General features: G+C 43.8%; 1 protein-coding gene across 4 annotated transcripts in view; it reads left to right on the top strand.

The window, feature by feature from the left end:
* LRRC28 (leucine rich repeat containing 28) overlaps positions 1-21,825 on the top strand; it is an 83,122-nt gene that overhangs the window by 39,254 nt on the left and 22,043 nt on the right. For all 4 annotated transcript variants that reach the window (XM_030579154.1, XM_030579157.1, XM_030579156.1 and 1 more), the window contains one exon: positions 17,134-17,340. In XM_030579154.1, the coding sequence (XP_030435014.1) occupies positions 17,134-17,340 (207 nt within the window). The remainder of the gene's footprint in view (positions 1-17,133; positions 17,341-21,825) is intronic.

Below are 21,825 nucleotides of genomic sequence, written 5' to 3'. Positions count from 1 at the left end.
GGGCACTCATGATAGCAGCAGAGGGTACAGAATGACAGATAACCGTCATCTCATTGCCAATTTACAGCAGACGGTACAGAACAACTGATAACCGTCTCTGCTGTCTTGCAAAGGCAAATGAATGCTGCTGTGTAGCGCTGCAGTATCGCCTCTGTCAGCGGCATCCAGTACACATATGGTGACAGTAAAAAAAAAAAGCTGAACGGGCTCCATGGTTGCCGTGCTATGGCGTCTGCCAGGGCAATCCAGGGAAAAGGACGCGAAATGATTGTCTGCCGTTGCTTTCCCGGAGGAAGGAATGAGTGACCACATTTACCCAGAACCACCTGCGACAATGATTTTTGCCCTATCAGGCACTGGGATCTCAACCCAGAATTCCAAGGGGCAGGGGAGACTGCGGGAACTATGGGATAGCTACGGAATAGCTACCCACAGTGAACGCTCCAGAAATCGACGCTAGCATCAAACCATGGACGCACTCCACCGAATTAATGTGCTTAGTGTGGCCGCGTGCACTTGACTTTATACAATCTGTTTTACAAAACCGGTTTATGTAAAATTGGAATAATACCGTAGTGTAGACATACCCTTGAGAGTGGAGCAGGCTCCAGTGGTAAACCTTGTTAGAAGGGCAGGATTTGGACATTGGTTTGCGTTTCTATACTTCTATCTTGGGATGTTTGTTAGGTGATTCCAGGGCAGGGCCTTGAGGATATGTCTACATTACGATAAAAATCGCAGTACTGAGTCTCAGAGCTCAGGTCAGCGGATTCGAGCTTGCAGGACACCGGTGCAGGGGTATAAAATTGCAGTGTAGACATTCGATCTTGGGCTGTAGCCCTGGCTCTGAGGCTCTTCCGCCTCATATGGTCTCCAAACTCGGGCTCCAGCCCAATCTCAAACATTTGCACTGCAGTTTTATAGCCCTGCACCCGAGCCCCATGAGCCTGAGTCAGCTGACCTAGGCCAGCCATGGCCATGCTGCAGCTCTTCTAGTGTAATGTAGACATGCCCTTGCTGGCCTTTTCCCCCCACAGCCTCTTTAGGCTCACCTTTCTCTCTGGGCCAGGACTCTCAGGGTGTGTCTACCCCTGCAGCTGGAAGTGAGCCTTCCACGTTAACTGGACTTAAGCTAGCGTGCTAAAAATAGGCATGTGGATGTTGGAGACTTGGGATAGCCATTTGATCTCAGACGCAGGAGGGTCAGATGAACTTGAGTCCCCGCTGCTGTCAGAGCCACAATGTCCATGTTAGCATGCTAGCTCAAGCCCCGCTAGTGTGTCTCTCGCTCCCAGCTGCAGTGCATATGTACTCATAAAGGCCCCGGTAGAAAGAAGCCCAGGCAAGCAGCAGCAAATAGTCCGAAGGAGCAGGCCTTGGCTGTTGATTATAGGGTCTCTGAGCTGGAATCCTGTGTAGTGGGAGGGTCCAGGTTCCCCTACTAGCCAGTGCCAAGGGGGCATGAGTCCAGAGAAGGGGACCAGGATGACAGAGAGGCCTGAGAATAGAGTATGAGGTCTTGTTATAAGGGAATTGAACTGTCTATTTGTAGGAATTTGTTACCCCAGAAGGGGTGGACTAAATTCTGATTTGGTCAGAAAGCCGAGTCATGGGAAGAGGCAAACCATCAAAGGACCAGAGCAGCCCTTGGCAGGAAGTTCTAGACAGTGAGAGAGATGCTATGCCATACCTGGCCACAAGGAGGCGGGCTAGCAGTGAGTGAACTTTCACGCATTTCTGCTGAGCTTGCCTGGATCCATAGAACTTTCTGCATAGAAAATGCACTGGGTGTGTTCCCAGGCCTCTCTGAGCCTCCTGTGTGCCCAGAGCCTGCACCCTGAGCCCCTTCCTGCACCCTAACCCCCAGCCCATAGCCCCCTCCCGCATTCAAATTCTCTCCAGGAGCCTGTGCCCTGTATCCCCTCCCACACCTCAACTCCCTGCCCCAGCCCTGAGCCCCCTTCTGCAGCCAAACTTCCTCCCAGAGCCCATGCCCCCTCCCGCACCCCAACCCCCGCCCCAGCCCTGATCCCCTCCTGCACCTCAACCCCCTGCCCCAGCCTTGAGCTCCCTCTCACACCCAAACTCCTTCCTGGAGCCCACACCCCCAATCCCCTTGCACACCACAACCCCCTGCCCCAGCCCTGAGCTCCCCCCTGGAGTCTGCACCCCAGATTCCTTCCTTTGCTCAACCCCCTGCCCCAGCTCGGAACCCTCTCCCACACGCCGAACCCCTCATCCCTGGCCCTAACCCTCACCCTCCCTGCACCAGCCCAGAGCTGCCTTCTATAATAATAATAATAATAATTGGAGATATACCAATCTCCTAGAACTGGAAGGGATCTCAAAAGGTCATTGAGTCCAGCCCCCTGCCTTCACTAGCAGGATCAAGCACTGATTTTTGCCCCAGATCCCTAAGTGGCCCCTTCAAGGATTGAACTCACAACCCTCAGTTTAGCAGGTCAATGCTCCAACCACTGAGCTATCCCTTTGCACCCTGAACCTCTCGTTTCTGGTCCCATCCTGGAGCCTGCAATCCCAGTCCAGAGCCTGGAGTCCCCTCTACCTTCACCCCAGAGCTCTCAACCCCTCCTGCTCCCCAATCCCTTGCCCCAGCCCTGAGCCCCCTCCTGCACCCAACTCCCTTCTGGAGCTGCACCGCGCCCCCACCCGAGCCCCTGCCCAGCCCTGAGCCCCATCCCGTACCCAAATTTCCTCCAGGAGCCTGCACCCCACACCCTAAGCCCCAGCCCTGATCCCCCTCCTGCACCCCAACCCCTTGCCTCAGCCTGGAACTCCCTCCTGTACCCTGAACCCCTCATTTCTGGCCCCACCCCTGAGCCTGCATCGCCAGCTGTAGCCCTCCTACACCCCAGCCCCTGCCCCAGCCCAGTGAAAATGAGTGAGGGTGGTGGAAGAGTGAGCGACAGAGGGAGGGGGATGGAGTGAGCAGGGGCAGGGCATAATAAAAGGGGCCACGCCTCAGGGAAGGCGGGGACAAGGGTGTTCAGTTTTGCATGATTAGAAAGTTGGCAACCCTAATGCATGTGGAGGCTGAATTAAGGTTGTACAGGTAAAATTAAATCTGGCACTTCTGAACTATCTGAAAGATTGTCTCACCCCTCATGCCATACTGCCACAGCAGAGGCCATCAAGATGGATGCTTCTTGTTATAAAAGAGTAGGGGCAGCTGGCATGGCATTCTCTGGGAGGGCTCTGAAGTTCTGGAACGTGCTCTCCCATCCATGTCCAAAATAGTCCACATACTGAGACTTCTATGGCGTGCTGAGGGTATACTTCCAATATGATATACAAGTAGGTTGCTGGCTGGATGATCGAGTTGCTGTGGAATTTATTTTAATGCTGCTGAGATTTAATTTAATTGTATTTGCTGTATTGTTAATTATATTAGAGGGCCCAGAGCCTTGGCTAGGTCTTTATTATTATAAACCTAAATAAATAAAAACAACTTTTGGCATTTTGCAACTTGAATATTCTTGGGTTTTATATGTAATATTTACTAAGCTACTTCTTGTTCTGCTTTTATCTCTTGAGTCTTTTTCTCCTCCTGGGAGCACAGAAAACACTCCTCTTTGGAGCTGATGCCCACGTTCTTACAGGTGGTGGCTGGCAACAGTCAGGTTCTGAGTAACATACCTAGGGGCTATAACAAGGCAGTTTCTCCATATTTGCGTGTGCATACACACACACACGTTTACACATACACCTTAGTTTTATGAAGGAAGGAATTTGACTGCTGTTTTGCCTTTCCATTTGAACACTACGTCTTACAAAAATAAATTACTGATGTTGCTTTCTAACCTCTAATCCAGTGGTACCTGATATAAGGCTACCTTTTCCAGTAGCTTCTGGAGAACAACTGGATTTTAACATGTCAGCATATAGGTTGTCTGTTAACAAAATAATACCATTGGTGAAAGTAAAAGTCAGAGTCTGATTGCCTGGTTCCAAACATTTTTATGTATTTCATATATGTGTTGACCTTGTCGATGGACTTCTAATGTAATCTTATTTTAGGGCAGGTTTACAAGAAACAACTGAGAGAACAACTAAGAGGGCTAGTTAGATTAAATACATTGTATGCAAAAAGCTATGTTAAATACAAGCTTAAATAGGTTTGTCTCGCAGTGCCCTCTGATGGTGATGAGATTCCATTTAAGCCTGACCTTAGAAAGAATGTTTCTTGGTGGTGCATGCAAGATCAAACCTATAGAAGGAACCAGCAATAGAAACATCCCTGCTGAGCTAGGGCATGTAGGAGAGCACAGAGAGGGAAATGATCACTAAGATAGCTGAGGCTTTATTCTCTTCAGGGCTTTGAAGAGAAGAACAGGGAGACCTAGAAATGGACCTGGAATTTGACTTTAAATTAATATAGAGTGCAGAGTACTAGTGTAATGTGGTTGTATTTGTTGGCCCTGCTTAGGTGAGCCACTGCATGCTCTGCCCTCTGGGTGGCCTTTAAGATTGGCCACTAGGTGAACGCATTGCAGTAAGCAATCTAGAGGTGACGGATGAAGGGTTCACAGTTGCTAGTTCTGTGTTGGGTGTAGCTGGCATGAGCACAGTTGTTTATATTGGGATACCTATATCTTGGTACAGGAAAAAGAAAGAAATGTGCCTTTTTTTGAATGAAAGTTTAAAATATGCAAATTTTAAAATATAGCAAAAATTTTGGAGACATCCTGAAATTTTGGAATCTGACATTTCATGCCTGTGACTTTTTGATGTTTGAGCAGTTTTTCTTTTGAAGAGAGGGATGTGTTCTGGATTTGTTTTTGTGGGAGGGAGTACGTGGCAAGGCTATTGTGTGGCACTGTGACATTAACAGTCTCCTTCATGCTACTTGATCAGCAATCTAAAACAGTCCACGTGTGTGACAAATCAGTGGTGATGGAGAATGGCCCATCTTAATATTTTTGGGAAGGATTTCATAGCAGATGCTCTTCACAATGTTATTAAATGACTTTTCAGTCCCTTAAAACTGTTACGTAACCTCCCTCCTTCCCCCAAAATTGGACAAAGCGGAACACTTTAGAGAGACCTCCTTAGATGCCAAGACCCCAATCTTGCAAATGTGCATGGGACTGTCTATGTGTAAATTTAAGCTTTTGTTTAAATGTTTGCAGAATTGAGGCCCATGCTTGAAGTCAGTGTTTTGTTTTTATTTAAGCTGTGTTTGTTACGGTGGGGGATGGTGGTCACTATTTATATATATTTAGAGCAAGGTGGTGGTGATTTTTTTTTTTCAGAGAATAAGTTGAATTGATTTTCTTAACTTTCAGAGAACCTCAACTTTGAACAGAGACGAAGTATGAAAAATTTCAGAGCAAAAAATAATTACTTTGTAAAGTTGTAAGTGTATGAAACTGGAGGAGAAACTTCTTTGCCAAGATCAGATCTATAACAGGCATGCTTTGACAGTATAGGTATACCAGTATATTGCACTTGTAAAGCACTCCTAGTACGGAGGCAGCTTATACTGGCAAAACTGCGCTTTAGCCAGCATAGCTTATTCTACTCCCCCAAGCGAAAAAAACTTGCAAAATTGCAGTTTCGCTGGTACAACTGCATCTATACTAGGGGCTTTTGCTGATATTGCTATGTCAGTCACAGATCACACCCCTGACCAAGATAACTACACCAGCAAAATTTTGTACTGTAAATCTGGTCTTAATATATGGTTGCAAACTTTGTATCTCCTAGCCAAAATTAAATGATAGCTAGCTAATCTCTAGAGATTGTTTGGCCACCACTTTTGGAAGGAAAAATACTACTTACACCTTTGTTCTTAACAATATATGGAGATTCTTAGGTAGTCTTATAAAATCTATTCCTAATTTAAGAGCATAATATATTTTTAATTATAATGTCTTTCTTAATAAACTTCATTTGTTTCAAGAAACTCCAGGCTGAATGGAACAAAGTGACCTGTGCTCCCATGTGTGGCTTATGTGCTTGAATGAAGATCAAGCCTGGAGCCCTAGTTTTTTGCCATGTTATTTCATAATGCTGTATGTCTTAAGAGCTGAATGAGATGAGCTAATTTATAAAACCCTTTAGTCTCAAAAAGTAAAACTGATCCGTGAAGTCACTTGAGTCTTTTCAGTTTTGTTTCTTGCAAGCTTGCCATAAGTTAGGATGATTAGCTTGACCAATGGGTGGTTGCTTTTTGTGTGTTCATTTGGCAAATGAAATTTACCATTAGGCCATAATTACTCAGGAAACCTAAAAAACAAAGTTATTGAACCTGTAGAACACGAACAAATATAAAAAATGTAGAAATCAGAACATTCGCCCCAAAGTTGGTGGTCTTAATGCAAAAGAACTTTGACTTTTTCAGTTACATGTATTGCTGTGAGAGGATTTGAAAAAAAAAACTCTCAATTATTGGCATTCTTTTTCAACTAATCTATGAAGTGAATTCAAGCAAAATAGGATTTCATGCCACTAAAACTAAGTTAACCCTTCAAAACAAATGCTTAAAACTTATAGGCATTAAGTAGTGACTTTCTCATTGCATGCATCACAAACATGTGGAGTTTGATACCTGTGTTTATGTTTCTTTATTTTATTGCATCAATAGTTAACATTAAGGGCTATAGTCATTAAAAGTAGTCCATGTCTGTGTTAAATTAACAATCCTTACTTGGAATCATTAACACACAGCATGTTTAAACAGTGTATTGCAGTTAGTAATTGTATTGTGTACCTTTAATGTGTGTTTTGTGGACTATGACTACCCATTTATGTGCTTGGAGGAATGCTATTCCAAATGACTGAAAAGGGGGCAATTCCTAGTAAAATAGAAAGACTTTCTGGCCTAATTTTCGGAGATGCTGAGCAGCAGCAGCTCCCATTGATCTCAAGAAGAGTTGTGATTGCTCTCTGCCCCTCCAAAAATCTGGCCCTGTTATTCTAAATGCATTGTCTAGGGCAGGCGGTGGCAACCTTTGACACGTGGCTCACCAGGGTAAGCGCCCTGGCGAGCCGGGACGGTTTGTTTACCTGCCGCATCCTCAGGTTCGGCCGATCACGGCTCCCACCCGCCGCAGTTCGCCACTCCAGGCCAATGGGGGCCGTGGGAAGTGGCAGCCAGCACCTCTCTTGGCCCACACCGCTTACCACAGCCCCCCTTGGCCTGGAGCAGTGAATTGCAGCAAGAGGGAGCCACTATCGGCTGAACCTGCAGACGCAGCAGGTAAACAAACCAGCCTGGCCCGCTAGGGTGCTTACCCTGGCAAGCCACGTGCCAAAGGTTGCCAAGCCCTGGTGTAGGGCCAGCTACCTTCCTCTTGATGGTTCATCTTAATATCAAATACTCGCTTAGGATGCTCTGCAGCTTTACTGCTGTTTGTTCACAAGGAACGTTTCCTTTAGCCAAATCTCGTGTCTGAAGTTACTATGGTGCTTACTGAGAGTTAAGGTAAAGGTGTAACAAGAGAAGAGTTCAGTTTTCACTTTGTGTTTTGTTTTAGAATCCTAGTTATGAAAAGAAAGTGTCCTCTGACAGTATTTTAAAACCAGCCTGGTGACCCCACTAGTACTACACTCTGCTTCTGAGCTAAAGAGCGTTTTTTGAATTGCTACTCCGCAGGCCTCATGGTTGAGATTTGATGTGGAGGCAACATTTTTCCTCCAGGGAAGTGTGAAAATCTGCCACTCTTTGCATATCCAGTGGTAACATGCATGGATGTAACCTTCCTTGACCAGGAGCATAGTTTTCTTTCATTTAAAAAATGAAAAGCCAACCGTTACAACGTATGGTGTTAGTGGGTCGCATTTTGTACCTTTCTTCAAATAATTTAGAGAAAAGGAAAAAATAAATCTTTCTGCTCTGATCTGGATGCATCATGAGTTATGACAGTCATAACTCATGGGTCTTTGCTTGGAATAATTAGAAGTCTAAAGTAATTTGGGGGATCCTACCATGATGTTATTTGTCACAGAGACCAAGAAGCAGAGGTTTGTGTTTTTAAAGGAAAAGGTAACAAACAAATAGAAGTAATCTTCCCCAATATGAGGACAAAAGAATAGCAACAAAATTAGCATAAATATTTGGCTCAGAAGTGCTGTGAGGCTTACTAATCAGGTCTGGCTTAAGGTCCTCACTCTAAAACATCATGGACCAGCCTTACTTTCTCCTGAAGGTTCCTGCTCCTTTCCTTTTTTACTATCTCAGGTTCTTGGTGATTTACAAGTTTGCTGCACCTGTAACTTAATCAAGGATGAGCTGGTTGACTAGCTAGCTGTAGCCAGGCAACTACCAGTTCCTACATGAGCTTGTTGTATTTGCCTGTTAGTTTTTTTTCTTGTTGTTGTTTTTTTAAGAGCACTGGTCTATTTGGGTGATATTCAAACCAGTGCAGATCCTCAGTGTATGTGGGCTGCACAGATGTATTATGGTGTTTATATGAGGTACACTGCACCAGTGCAAGTCTCATACTACAGTGCTGGAGTGCATCTGCACTGGGGATGTGCATTAGTAGGGTTGCCAGGTGCCCGGTTTTCAACTGGAATGCCTGGACGAAAAGGGACCCTGATGGCTCCGGTCAGCACCGCTGACCAGGACATTAAACGTCTAGTCGGTTGTGCTGCGGGGTTAAGGCAGGCTAGTACCTACCTGTCCTGGAACTGTGCTGCACCCCGGAACGGCCAGCAGGTCCGGCTCCTAGGTGCGGGGGGCCATGGGGCTCTATGTGCTGCCCCCTGCCCTGAGCACCAGCTCCACACTCCCTTTGGCCGGGAACCATGGCAAATGGGAGCTGGAGAGGTTGTGACTGCGGGCAAGAGCAGTGTGCGGAGACCCCTGCCCCTCTCCCTTCCCCCCCCCCCCCCAGCTAGGAGCCAGACCTGCTGGCTGTTTCCAGAGTGCAGTGCGGTGCCAGGACAGGTAGGGACTAGCCTGCCTTAGCTCCGCTGCGCCATTGACTGAGAGTTGCCTGAGGCAAGCCTGAACCCCCTGACCCAGCCCGGAGCCCCTCTTGCACCCCAAAGCCCACATTCATGGCCCCACCCCAGAGCCGCACCTCCAGCCCAGAGCCTTCACTCCCCCCTGTACTCCAACCCCCTGCCTCAACCTGTGGCCCCCCTCCCACACTAGGAATCCCTCAGTCCCAGTCTGGAGCCCCCTCCTGCTGTAGTGAGTGCGGGGTGGGGCCTCAGGAAAGAGGTGGGACAGGATATGGGGCATCAGGGAAGGGGCGGGGCTAAGGTGTTCAGTTTTGTGCAATTAAAAACTTGGCAGCCGTATGCATTGGTAGAGATGCAGAAACTGGTACCAATATTTCCTTGTATGGGGAGTCCCCTAATTCTGGGGGATAAATAGAGTGAGAGAGAACACTGCCACAATACAGAAGAAAGAAAGCAAAAGAATTTACTACCTTTCACACTCCATGTCATACTCACATTCATACCACACAGGAATACCCAGTGTAGGAAATAACTGCTCCTTAGGGGAAAGACAATACCAAAAATACTCCAGTCGTTTAAAATGACAGAACCGTGAGAACAAGAAGATTTCCTAGTGTAACAATAATGTTTATAGGCCCTGCTGAGGATTAGGGTCCTATTGTACTAGGGAGTATACAAGCACAAAATAAAAACAGTCCCTGCCCTAAAAAGCACACTGACAACGAATGTCGTGGACTTGAGTAACCTGTGTTCCTAAATGGCCTCTGCCGCACACTCTCTTACTTCTTTCTCTGAGAAAGGATTATTGCAGGATTAGGCTCTTAGATTGAGAGCTCTGCAGACAAACACTTTGGTGTGCATTGCTTACCGTGTCATACCCTGTCCCCATTTTAGATTCATTAAGGGTAAGTGTGTTCTTAAATGACTTGCTGAATTAGGGGCACTGTGTGTAGCACTTGCTGTTGCGAAGTCTGACTGACCTAGTGAGGCCATGTCTACATCTAAAATTTTGCAGCGCTGGTTGTTACAGCTGTATTAGTACAGCTGTATAGGGCCAGCGCTGCAGAGTGGCCACACTTACAGCAACCAGCGCTGCAAGTGGTGTTAGATGTGGCCACACTGCAGCGCTGTTGGGCGGCTTCAAGGGGGGTTCCGGGACGAGAGAGCAAACCGGGAAAGGAAACCAGCTTCCCCGCGGTTTGCTCTCTCGGTCCCGGAGCCAGCCAGCAAACCGCAGGGAAGGAGACCTGCTTGCTCGGGGTTCCGGGACCGAGAGAGCAAACCGGGAACGCCGCGGTTTGCTCTCTCGGTCCCGGAGCCACCCAGCAAACCGCAGGGAAGGAGACCTGCTTGCTCAGGGTTCCGGGACCGAGAGAGCAAACCGGGAACGCCGCGGTTTGCTCTCTCGGTCCCGGAGCCAGCCAGCAAACCGCAGGGAAGGAGACCTGCTTGCTCGGGGTTCCGGGACCGAGAGAGCAAACCGGGAACGCCGCGGTTTGCTCTCTCGGTCCCGGAGCCACCCAGCAAACCGCAGGGAAGGAGACCTGCTTGCTCGGGGTTCCGGGACCGAGAGAGCAAACCGCGGCGAAGCTGGTTTCCTTTCCCGGTTTGCTCTCTCGGTCCCGGAACCCCGAGCAAGCAGGTCTCCTTCCCTGCGGTTTGCTGGGTGGCTCCGGGACCGAGAGAGCAAACCGCGGCGTTCCCGGTTTGCTCTCTCGGTCCCGGAACCCCGAGCAAGCAGGTCTCCTTCCCTGCGGTTTGCTGGGTGGCTCCGGGAACGCGAGAGCAAACCGCGGCGAAGCTGGTCTCCTTTCCCGGTTTGCTCTCTCGGTCCCGGAACCCCGAGCAAGCAGGTCTCCTTCCCTGCGGTTTGCTGGGTGGCTCCGGGACCGAGAGAGCAAACTGCGGCGTTCCCGGTTTGCTCTCTCGGTCCCGGAACCCCGAGCAAGCAGGTCTCCTTCCCTGCGGTTTGCTGGGTGGCTCCGGGAACGCGAGAGCAAACCGCGGCGAAGCTGGTCTCCTTTCCCGGTTTGCTCTCTCGGTCCCGGAACCCCGAGCAAGCAGGTCTCCTTCCCTGCGGTTTGCTGGGTGGCTCCGGGACCGAGAGAGCAAACCGGGAAAGGAAACCAGCTTGATTACCAGAGGCTTCCTCCTTCCACGGAGGTCAAGAAAAGCGCTGGTAACTGTCTACATTGGATTACCAGCGCTGGATCACCAGCGCTGGATCCTCTACACCCGAGACAAAACGGGAGTACGGCCAGCGCTGCAAACAGGGAGTTACAGCGCTGGTGATGCCCTGCAGATGTGTACACCTTCAAAGTTGCAGCGCTGTAACTCCCTCACCAGCGCTGCAACTTTCTGATGTAGACAAGCCCTCAGTCTACAATGGGGCAGTTGTAGTGAGCATCACATACAGTAAAAAGTGATTGTGGGATTGCAACTTCAGTGGGAGTACTTATCTGCTTAAGGTTAAGCATGTGCTCAAGGGCTTCTACCTCAAGAACTAGCTTTTTCTCACCTTATTCATGTATAGTCTCACTCTGTTCAGTAGTCTGCTACATTCCGTGGGAAGGTGAACATGATTTGATTTTAAGTTAGATGTCACATACAAGGACACTGACAAATGAGTGAGGTTGGAAAAGAGATGGAGGAAATATACACACTATAAGGTAGCCTGTTTTTGTAGTGTGTGTATAAGTGAAAAGTGATACTTCTGTGTTTAATATCATTTTTCACAACAGACTTACTAGCTAGCAATAAATAAATTACAATGATTTGGACCTGTTATGTGCATATTTGTTTTTCCTAAAGCTCATTAAGTATTTTAGAAAAAAGTGTGAGAGCGGCCGCCAGCAAGTGTTGGTGGCCACACTGAGGCCACCAAAATATTTGTCCTGAGAACCCTTGGTTCACACCTTGTACTCATCCTCTATAATATCTCCTTTTTTTTTTTTTTAACTAGCATTGCCACAAGTGTTGTTATATAGCAAAAATGGAGAACAAGGTCATTTTATCACAAGTCTCTTACAGACAATAAATGTGAAACTTTTTAAACTCTAGAAAAAAAAATTGCTGCATAACATCAATGACAAAATGTGATTCTTCCCCCCCCCCTCCTTTTTCTTTCCTCAGAGCCAATTATACCATCTCTCACTAGTGGTCAAACTCTGCTTATTTGAAGGTGGCATAGAACTATCATAAGTGCCAATTTGTGCTAGAAAAGTTTAAATATTTAACAATTGCAAAATGTGATCTGTTGGATAGGCCATTAAATGTGGTATTTAAAGGCATATAATATTTGCTTTAACCCAGAAGCAACTCATGGGGGGGGATGAAGGGTCACGTACCCTCCCCCCCCCCCCCCCCCCCGATTTGCTGCTTGGCTTGTACGGAGCAGGCTTACATGGAATGAGAATGCTCAGTAACATCTGCTAAAGCTACTGCCCTCCTCCTCTCCCCCTCCCCACTATTGACAGGTACGGGTCATCTCTACTATAATCAACTAAAAGCTGTTTTTAAATTCCTCCTGAGTCAGTCCAGGTCTGATGTAAACAGAGGTCCTAGTTATATATAGCTGCAGGTTCAGCCGATCCCACTGGCCACGGTTCGCTGCAGGAAGGGCGGCCAGCACGTCCCTTGACCCATGCCACTTCCTGCAGCCCCCTTTGGCCTGGAGCGGTGAACCGTGGCCAGTGGGAGCCGTGATCAGCTGAACCTGCGGACATGGCAGGTAAACAAACCAGCCCGACCCACTAGAGGCTTTCTCTGAATAAGCGGCGGCCCTAGTTTGAGAACCACTCTCCTAGAGAACTGGGCAGCTGGACCCCTCTCTTAGCTGGGAGCCGGCACAAGAAGCCGGGAGGCTGGACCCCACTCCCGGATGGGAGCCTGTGGGGAAGTTGGGCTCCTGGCAGGGAGCTGCCTGTGGAGCTGAGAGACTGGTCTCTCAGCTTCCCACACTGCCCCTCTTAGGCTATGTCTATGCTAGCACTTTTGTCCGTCAGAGGTGTGAAGAAAACACCCCCAACCAACATAAGTTTCACTGACAAAAGCGCTGGTGTGGATAGCACTATGTTGGTGGGAGACACTCTCCCGCCATCATAGTTACTGCTGCTGGTTGGGGTGGCTTATTTACAGTAGGACCTCAGAGTTACAAACAGCAAAGTTATGAACTGACCAGTCAACTGCACAGCTCTTTTGGAAGTACACAGCCAGGCAGCAGCAGAGAGAGCCGAGGGGTGGGGGAATAAAACACAGTACAGTACTGCGTTAAACATAAATCACTATTAAAAAAAAAAAAGGGAAAGTTAAAAAAAAATTTTTTTTTGACCAGGTAAGGAAACTCTTTTTATGCTTGTTTTATGTAAATTAAGATGGTTAAAAGCAGCATTTTCCTTCTGCATAGTAAAGTTTCAAAGCTGTATGAAGTCAATGTTCAGTTGTAAGCTTTTGAAAGAACCACCATAATGTTTTGTTCAGAGTTACGAACAACCTCCATTCTCGAGGGGTTTGTAACTCTGAGGTTCTGCTGTATGCCAGCGGGAGAGCTCTCTCCCACTAGCATAGAGCGGCTACACGAGAGACCTGACAGCGGTAAAGCTGCAAGGTCCTTACTGTAGACATAGCCTTAGAAAACTGTTTTTAGTGGCAGAGGGAAAGGTTAGTGCATGAAAATAATCAAGCCTGTTACAAACTGCATGTGGTCAGTGGTTTGGCTGAATGTAGGTGGCTCACTTCCTGTCACTGTTTTAAAGCACAGGGCTTTGTGTGTATGTCATGAGTAGAAAGCTGTTAAAAATGAGACTATTCTTACTATGTTGCTTTTGTGCACCTATTCAACAGTTATTGTGCTTTAGTAATTAATTTTCAGTGTGTACTTCAAGTATTGAAAAGTAATTAACGCTACTGAGCACTGTTAGCATCAAATGAATAACCAAAAGGTTGTCAGGAGAACTGTTACTTCCACATAGAAACTTTTCCTGCTGACGGCTTTATTTTATAAAGGGATGTTGTCACATATTTTATTGGGATCTATTGGCCCCTCTTTACTACACATAACTGTAGAATTGTTTACGTTGAAAGGGGAATATAGACTTTTTTCCTCTTAATCTTTAAGGTTTAACATGTATTTTAAATTTTTTATGTTTTCACAGAACAATTGAAAAACACAAAGCCCAATATAACTATTACTACAACTTTTTACTTTTCTCTTGTTTAAGTACTCTCTCAGAATCTTGAAAATGGCATTTTTATTTACCTATTTGTCTTTTTCCCCATTTGATTTCTCCCTCCTTTCTTCCCCATTGCATCTAACAGTGCTTGAAATTAACATAGCTTTTTGTTTACTTGCTAGGGTCCAAGCATCAGAGAAAATGCCAGCAGAGCTCTGGTAATAGATAATTTTCTAGCTGCTGCTGCAGAGGGAGTATAGGGGCACAAAAGATTCTTGTTTAACAGAAATAGTACTACCTTGATTGTAGTTTCAAAAAAATCTCTGTGACAGAGCAGTAGTTTTTTTTTTAAATCCCCTTTCTCCATAGTTGTATTTAACCCTGAAAAAACCATGTCTACCATCTTCATGCCAGAGATGACTGCATTCAGGAGTGGGTGAAGTAATCCCTCTGCACAAAACCCAGTTCTGGAAGGTGCTGAGTACTTCTTGCCATCAGAGTTGACAGCACTGATCACCTTTCATGGAAGCAGTCAAGACCTCACAGGATCAGACCTATAGTCTGGAAAGATTATGGCATGCTTTGGAATCTTTGGATGAAAAGAATTAACTGGGTTATTTCCCCCACCCCCAGTCAGTCACTTTAATCTGCTTCTTAATGTGTATCTCACCATCAGTGTTCCCAGAATAGAAAGTGGGGTCCCAGTCCTGCAAATCCTACTCCCAGAAATAGTCTTGTTGGAGTCAATGATTCTACTTGTGTGAACATGGGTTGCAGGTCTTATTAAGAATGTTTGTTACCCACAAAAAAATTATAGAACATTATTTGAAACACAAAATAAAGAGTTCTTGAAATCTTTAATGTGCAAATGTTTGCAATGTTCTTCAAGTTAAAAAAAATTAATAGAAGTAATTATAAACGTGCAGCTACAAATTGTGCATTCAGAAAAGTAAGTAAAGTTCCAGGCATGTCTAGGGAAATAGATTGCACTGTAAAACATGTTAGTTAACATGTGTTAGCAGATTATTAAACACAGTCTATTTTCCCAGTCTAGCCTAGCCCTTCCAGGGTGCAGAACAAATAGTGCTAATTACCAGTAGTTCTTTTTTAAGCACATTTAGTGTTGATATTTGGTAGAGTTACTTGAAATGTTATGTACATATGTGTATGAATCCCACTGCAGTTAAAAATGGTGGGAGAATCTGATTAAGGAGATGATCAGTGTTGTATTATCAGATGTTACAAAAGTTAATATGAACTTATATTCATGTGTAACATTTTCACTAACAGCATTTCAACTATGTATTTTGTTTTATGAATTTATAATTTCCACTCACTGTCTTAATTTTCGTTTTGGTCCAATCATTTGTTTATACCTATATTTATAGTAATAAAGGCAGTTCCACAAGAAAATACGGATGACTGCATACTAGTATAAGTATTCACATAATAAAATTCTGCTGTATTTTTTCAGAGGTACTTACACAAACTACAGTTGCTATAAGAACAGGAGTACTTGTGGCACCTTAGAGACTAACAAATTTATTTGAGCATAAGCTTTCGTGGGGTACAGCCCACTTCTTCAGATGCAGGAAGTGGGGTGTACCCCACGAAAGCTTATGCTCAAATAAATTTGTTAGTCTCTAAGGTGCCAAAAGTACTCCTGCTCTTTTTGCGGATACAGACTAACACAGCTGCTACTCTGAAACCTACAGTTGCTATATTAGTAGTAAAAAATAACGTAAAATGCATTATGTGCCTATGGCCATAAGTTCCATAGGTAATGATGCATAAAATTCTGGGGGAAAACAAGTAACACATTTTTTAAAAATTCATGACTCAGCATAAAAAGTCAGAAAATGGGATCAGAATGATTTTGTATGTGTGCGCATGCAAACCTACAGATAACTACATTAATTTTTACTTTCAAGCACATAATGATGAAAGTAATGGACAGTTTTTTGTGTGTAAATATGAAGTATTTGATGTATGATGGCTGCGGTTTTTTCACATTGATTAACGTATTTAACCAGATATGACATTTGATATTTTTCTTATACTTATTTAAATTTATCTTAGACAAACTTTTTTTTCCCATATATTTACACAAGTTGCCCAGCTGATACATGCTACCCAAGATAAGGATTTAAGGGGAAAATGGTAACCAGGGAGTTTCAAAGCAAAAGAAATGAAGTGCTCAGTTCTGAGCCAAAGCTCTTACATCATAACACACAGATATGTAGCATGGTGCTCTTGGTAGTTCCAGAACACGACTACTGATGAGCTTAAACCTGCTTCATTTGTTTTTAATTGGTTTCCACACTTTTATTTTGGTAAGAAAATGGGAACTATGTGAATGCAGCAGATCTGAAAACACTCCAAATAATAGAAAACCTGTTCTCCCAGAATTTAGCATTCATAGTAATCAATCTCCAAAACTTTGCTGAACCTTTGTATTTTTGTCTTTTTAAATGTAATTACAGGTTAGTGAAATTTAATTACTTAAAACTGTGTAGCTTGGACCATATTTTTAATATGATGTCCAGAGAAGTTTGTATAGAACTTCAGTTACAAATTAAGTGGTTTGGAGAGCTGTTTTTTCTTAAAAGATTTAAATGACTCCAGTTTGCCTTATCCTGATCTTGTGGAAACATAAAATGTGATGATACCTTAATGTTTAAACAATTGTTAATGATACATTATTAGGATGTTACAAATACATTTTGGAGGGAGTTTGCAGTAAATGATACTTGTGAAATTCTGGTATTGGTGAAGAAGCCAAGCAGTGATGAGGAGAAGTGTAATGGGAGGGAGCATATGGGAGACTTGTGCTAGTTTTGGGAAGGTGGAGGGAGGCTGGCCTGGCAGAAGGATGGAGTTGGCTAACAAATTAAGTAGAGGCTACTGCGTTCATGTAAATACATAAAGGTTTTCTGTGAGCTGTATTTCAGTTTGTATTTTTTTGTCGTCTTGTTGCAGAAATACAGTGATTAATGCCATGTCTGAATATTTGATGTTTTGATTCTAGAAGTCGGAGACCTGAGGGAGCTGCAGACCTTGGACATTTCAGCCAATCGTTTGATAGCTTTACCTGAAAGGCTGCATATGTGCCTTTCCCTGCAGTACCTCAGTGCTGATGGGAATTATCTATGGTGTGTTCCCCGCCACCTCTGCCAACTCCCTAGCCTTAACGAGCTGTCCATGGCTGGAAACTGTCTTGCATTTCTGCCACTTGGTGAGTGACTGCCTTCCTTAGACAGCAGGGAAAAAATAGAAAAGAAAACAAGCATCGTAAAAGCCTCATTTGAACAAGTAGTGCTTTTGATCCATAATGTTTTATGCACAACCTCAGAATTAGGGGAGATAACACAATGATATTAGTTAATTTGTTTTTCATTTACTATCTTAAGATTTTGGTTTCATGCTTGTTCAAAGTGTTAGGACAGAGCAGTTCAGTTTGCTATATTTTAGCCGACTTACAAAACAGAAGAACACTTTATAGACTAAACTAGTCTCATGCATAAATGTAGTATGGGGCAATCTGAATTCTATTGCTTTTTGTAATGACTTAGCTCTGATAGCTAGATCTGGAAAATTACCACTGAATCCTCATTTAGAGGTTTAAACTTGCCATGAAAACCCAGTAACTGGAAAAGCTGTATACCACTAGAAATGACAGTATTGCATATCTACATATCAAGAAATGTCAATATTACATATCTACATATCCTAAATTGTAACGTGTCCTCAGTGTAGCATCTATTTTGATGATGTACATGGGGGACCCACTAGGACAGCTGCAGGAGCCATGGAGGCGAAACTACAGGTGTGTGGCCTCATGCTGTGGGAAGTGGTCTACATGTTCATGCATACATGGTGCCTGACAAAGGTCTTTGCGGACAGTCTCTTTCTCCCCTGTGTAGATTATTTGTACTCTTACTGGGCTCTGCAAGGACCCATCTCAGCTAGAATATGGGCACATATTAATGCTGCTTTTAAGCAATCAGATTTGGTCCACTGCATGTAAATACAGTTACCTTAACCCACACTAAAAATAAATAAAAATTAAGGTTATTAAAAGTAGTGTGTTTGTTTCTCAATGAATTACATGATACAGATTTAGTTGAAGATACATGGCACTGACTAATTAGATTATGAAAAAGTATGTGTTCTTGGATTCAATGAGCTCTTTTCAGCATTACAGCTTGATAAGTATTATATTCAGGAACACCACCTCCGGAAATAAAGATGTCATAGGAATGGTGTAGAAATACCCTGTTGATCACATGGCATTATGAGTCAAAGAAAATAAATCCCATGAAACATCAGCCAAATCCCACCATGCTCACTAATAAGCAAAATAACACTTCCACCAACCAAATATTCCTCCTTCTATAGGAACCTCTTCAGAAAAGAGAGAGATGAGATTTGTTTTGTTTTGTTTTTAAGCTTTGGAGAAACAAAATGAGGTTTAAGTTGAAATGTGAAACCCTGATTGGGCCAAATTGTGTACTTTTTAAATTCAGATATTTTCCCTATTTGTTTAATACCTTATCTGTGAGAATGCAATACCCTGGATCAGCCACAGATTTGTTAAAATGTTTGTTATTTTAGTTAAAAAGAAGGAAGTAAACCCCTTAGAAAATGACACACCTCACTTTTGCTTTATTTTTAGACTCAAATTCAAAACATAGTCTGTTTTAAAAGGAACCTTTAAAATAATGGGAAACATCAAAGACTGTCAATTGACCTTGCTCAGTAATTCTTAATAATAGGACCTCATTGTGGAACATTTGGAGATAATTTACTATCTGTGCATGTCGAAACTGAATAATAAATCCTGAAGTTAAGGGAAAAAGCAGCACAGAATAAATAGAAATGTTTAATTCCATCCTAAAGAATCAGAAGATTTGTGAATGGTGAAGATGTGGTGAAATACAGTGGAAAAGAGGATTGTATCACTGAAAACAAAAAACCTATCTCTGCCATTTTAGGAAAGACTTCCATTTGTGTGTCAATATATTACATGCTTGTTGAAATACTTAAAGTTTACAGGCTCAATTTTGGTGGTTTGTTTTTGGGTTTTTTTGTTGTCAGTTTTTTTACAGCTCTCATATGGTGGCTGTGTTCTGTGTGCACCCTTGCAGCCTGCTTCATTTGCACATTTTATGACATCAGACATGGTGCTTATCTAACCGGGTATTTGAAGAGTGCCTCAAAAATACATGAAAGCAAAAGGGAATAATAGAAAATAAGGTCTTCAACATAACATTTGTATGGAAATCTGAATGGTGACTGTTGACCAGCATGGACATTTCATGTTGCTGAGTACCCAGATTCCTCAGAGTTTGATTTAGCATGAATTGCTTGCACAACTTGAAATAATGAATAAAGGCCCGTAATTCTCTTTCCTTAAACCCTTTACTTATGCATTTTTATATAAGGTAGCCAGTGCTGAATAAATAACCCAAGGATGTTTTAAATTATATACTCTTAAAAATTTGGATACAGCATAAAATCTGCATCTTTAATCATTTCACAACTGGACAATATATAGTGGTTGTTACTAAGAATCCTTTTATATGAATGTTTAAAAAATACACAATTTTAAGATTTAATGAATTAAAACTGAGGAGTATAAGCCTTTTAAATTATAGAAATAAAATTTATTTTCTCTGTCATCTTTGACCTGCTTAGACTATTTGAACCATTTGTCCTTTTGTTTTTGTTGGGACATCACACAGCAGACAGCATGTAAAGGCATGGTGATAATCTCAAAATGTGGAGTTAGTTGTGATCAGTGATACTCAGTTTGATTCTTAGAACGTAAGAACGGCCATAGTGGGTCAGACCAGAGGCCCGTGTAGCCTAGTATTCTGTCTTCTGACAGGGGCCAATGCCAGCTGTTCTAGAGGGAATGAACAGAACAGGTAATCATTAAGTGATCAATTCCTAGCTTCTGGCAAACAGAGGCTAGGGAAACTATCCCTGCCCATTCTGACTAATAGCCATTGATGGACCTATCCTCCATGAACTTATCTAGTTCTTTTTTGAACCCTGTTATAGTCTTGGCCTTCACAACATCCTTTGGCAAGGAGTTCCACACGTTGACTGAGCGTTGTGTGGAAAAAATACTTTTTTGTTTGTTTTAAACCTGCTGCCTATTAATTTCATTTGGTGACCCCTAGTTCTTATATTTATGAAAAGGAGTAAATAACACTTCCTTATTTACTTTCTCCACACCGGCCATGATTTTATAGACCTCTGTCATATCCCCCCTTAGTCGACTCTTTTCCAAGCTGAAAAGTCCCAGTCTAATTAATCTCTCCTCATATGGCAACCATTCTATATCAATAATCATTTTTGTTGCCCTTTTCTGAACCTTTTCCAATTCCAATATATCTTCTTTGAAATGGGGCAACCACATCTGCATGTAGTATTCAAGATGTGGGCATACCATGGATTTATATAGAAGCAATATGATGTTTTCTGTCTTATTATCTGTCCCTTTCCTAATGATTCCCAACATTCTGTTCACTTTTTTGACCGACACTGCACATTGAGTAGATGTTTTCAGAGAACTATCCACAATGACCACCCTTTCTTGAGTGGTAACAGCTAATTTAGACTCCGTCATTTTATAGTTGGGATTATGTTTTCCAATGAGTATAACTTTGCATTGTCAACATGGAATTTCATCTGCCATTTTGTTGCCCAGTCACCCAGTTTTGTGATATCCTTTTGTAGCTCTTTGTAGTCTACTTGGGACTGGACAATCTTAAGTAGATTGATAGGACTGGAAGGGACCTCAGGAGGTTATCTAGTCCAGTGGTTCTCAAAGCCTGTCCACCGGTTGTTCAGGGAAAGCCCCTGGCGGTCCAGGCTGGTTTGTTTACCTGCTGCGTCCCCAGGTTCAGCTGATCGCGGCTCCCAGGCACTTACCCTGAAAAAGCGGGGGACCAGCTTTGAGAACCACTGATCTAGTCCAGTACGCTGCGCTTATGGCAGGACTAAGTATTGTCTAGACCAGTGTTTCCCAGACTTGGGACGCTGCTTGTGTAGGGAAAGCCCCTGGCTGGCTGGTTTGTTTATCTGCCGCGTCCACAGGTCCGGTTGATCGTGGCTCCCAGTGGCCACGGTTCGCTGCTCCAGGCCAATGGGAGCTTCTGGAAGCAGCAGCCAGTACGTCCCTCTGCCCAATCCCGTTCCTCAGTACTCCTTCCTAGGCATTCATTTCCAATTTAGTATGTGTGCAACCGATTATTCCTTCCTAAATGAAGTACTTTGCATTTGTCTTTATTGAATTTCGTCCTATTTACTTCAGACCATTTCTCCAGTTTGTTCAGATCATTTTGAATTTTAATCCTGTCATCCAAAGCACTTGCAACCTCTCACAGCTTGGTATCGTCCACAGACTTTATAAGTGTACGCTCTATGCCATTATCTAAATCATTGATGAGTAGTTTTGTATCATCTGCAAATTTTGTCTCCTCACTGTTTACCCCTTTATCCAGATCATTTATGAATATGTTGAATAGGACTGGTCCCAGTATAGACCCTTAGGGGGACACCACTATTTACCTCTCTCCATTCTGAAAACTGGCCATTTATTCCTACCCTTTGTTTCCTATCTTTTAATTAGTTACCAATCCCAGAGAGGACCTTCCCTCTTATCCCATGACAGCTTACTTTGCTTAAGAGCTTTTGGTGAAGGACCTAA

This window comes from Gopherus evgoodei, chromosome 10 (assembly GCF_007399415.2).
Source record: "Gopherus evgoodei ecotype Sinaloan lineage chromosome 10, rGopEvg1_v1.p, whole genome shotgun sequence".
NCBI classification, from domain to species: domain Eukaryota; kingdom Metazoa; phylum Chordata; order Testudines; family Testudinidae; genus Gopherus; species Gopherus evgoodei.
This window is presented reverse-complemented; position numbering and strand designations above follow the sequence as displayed.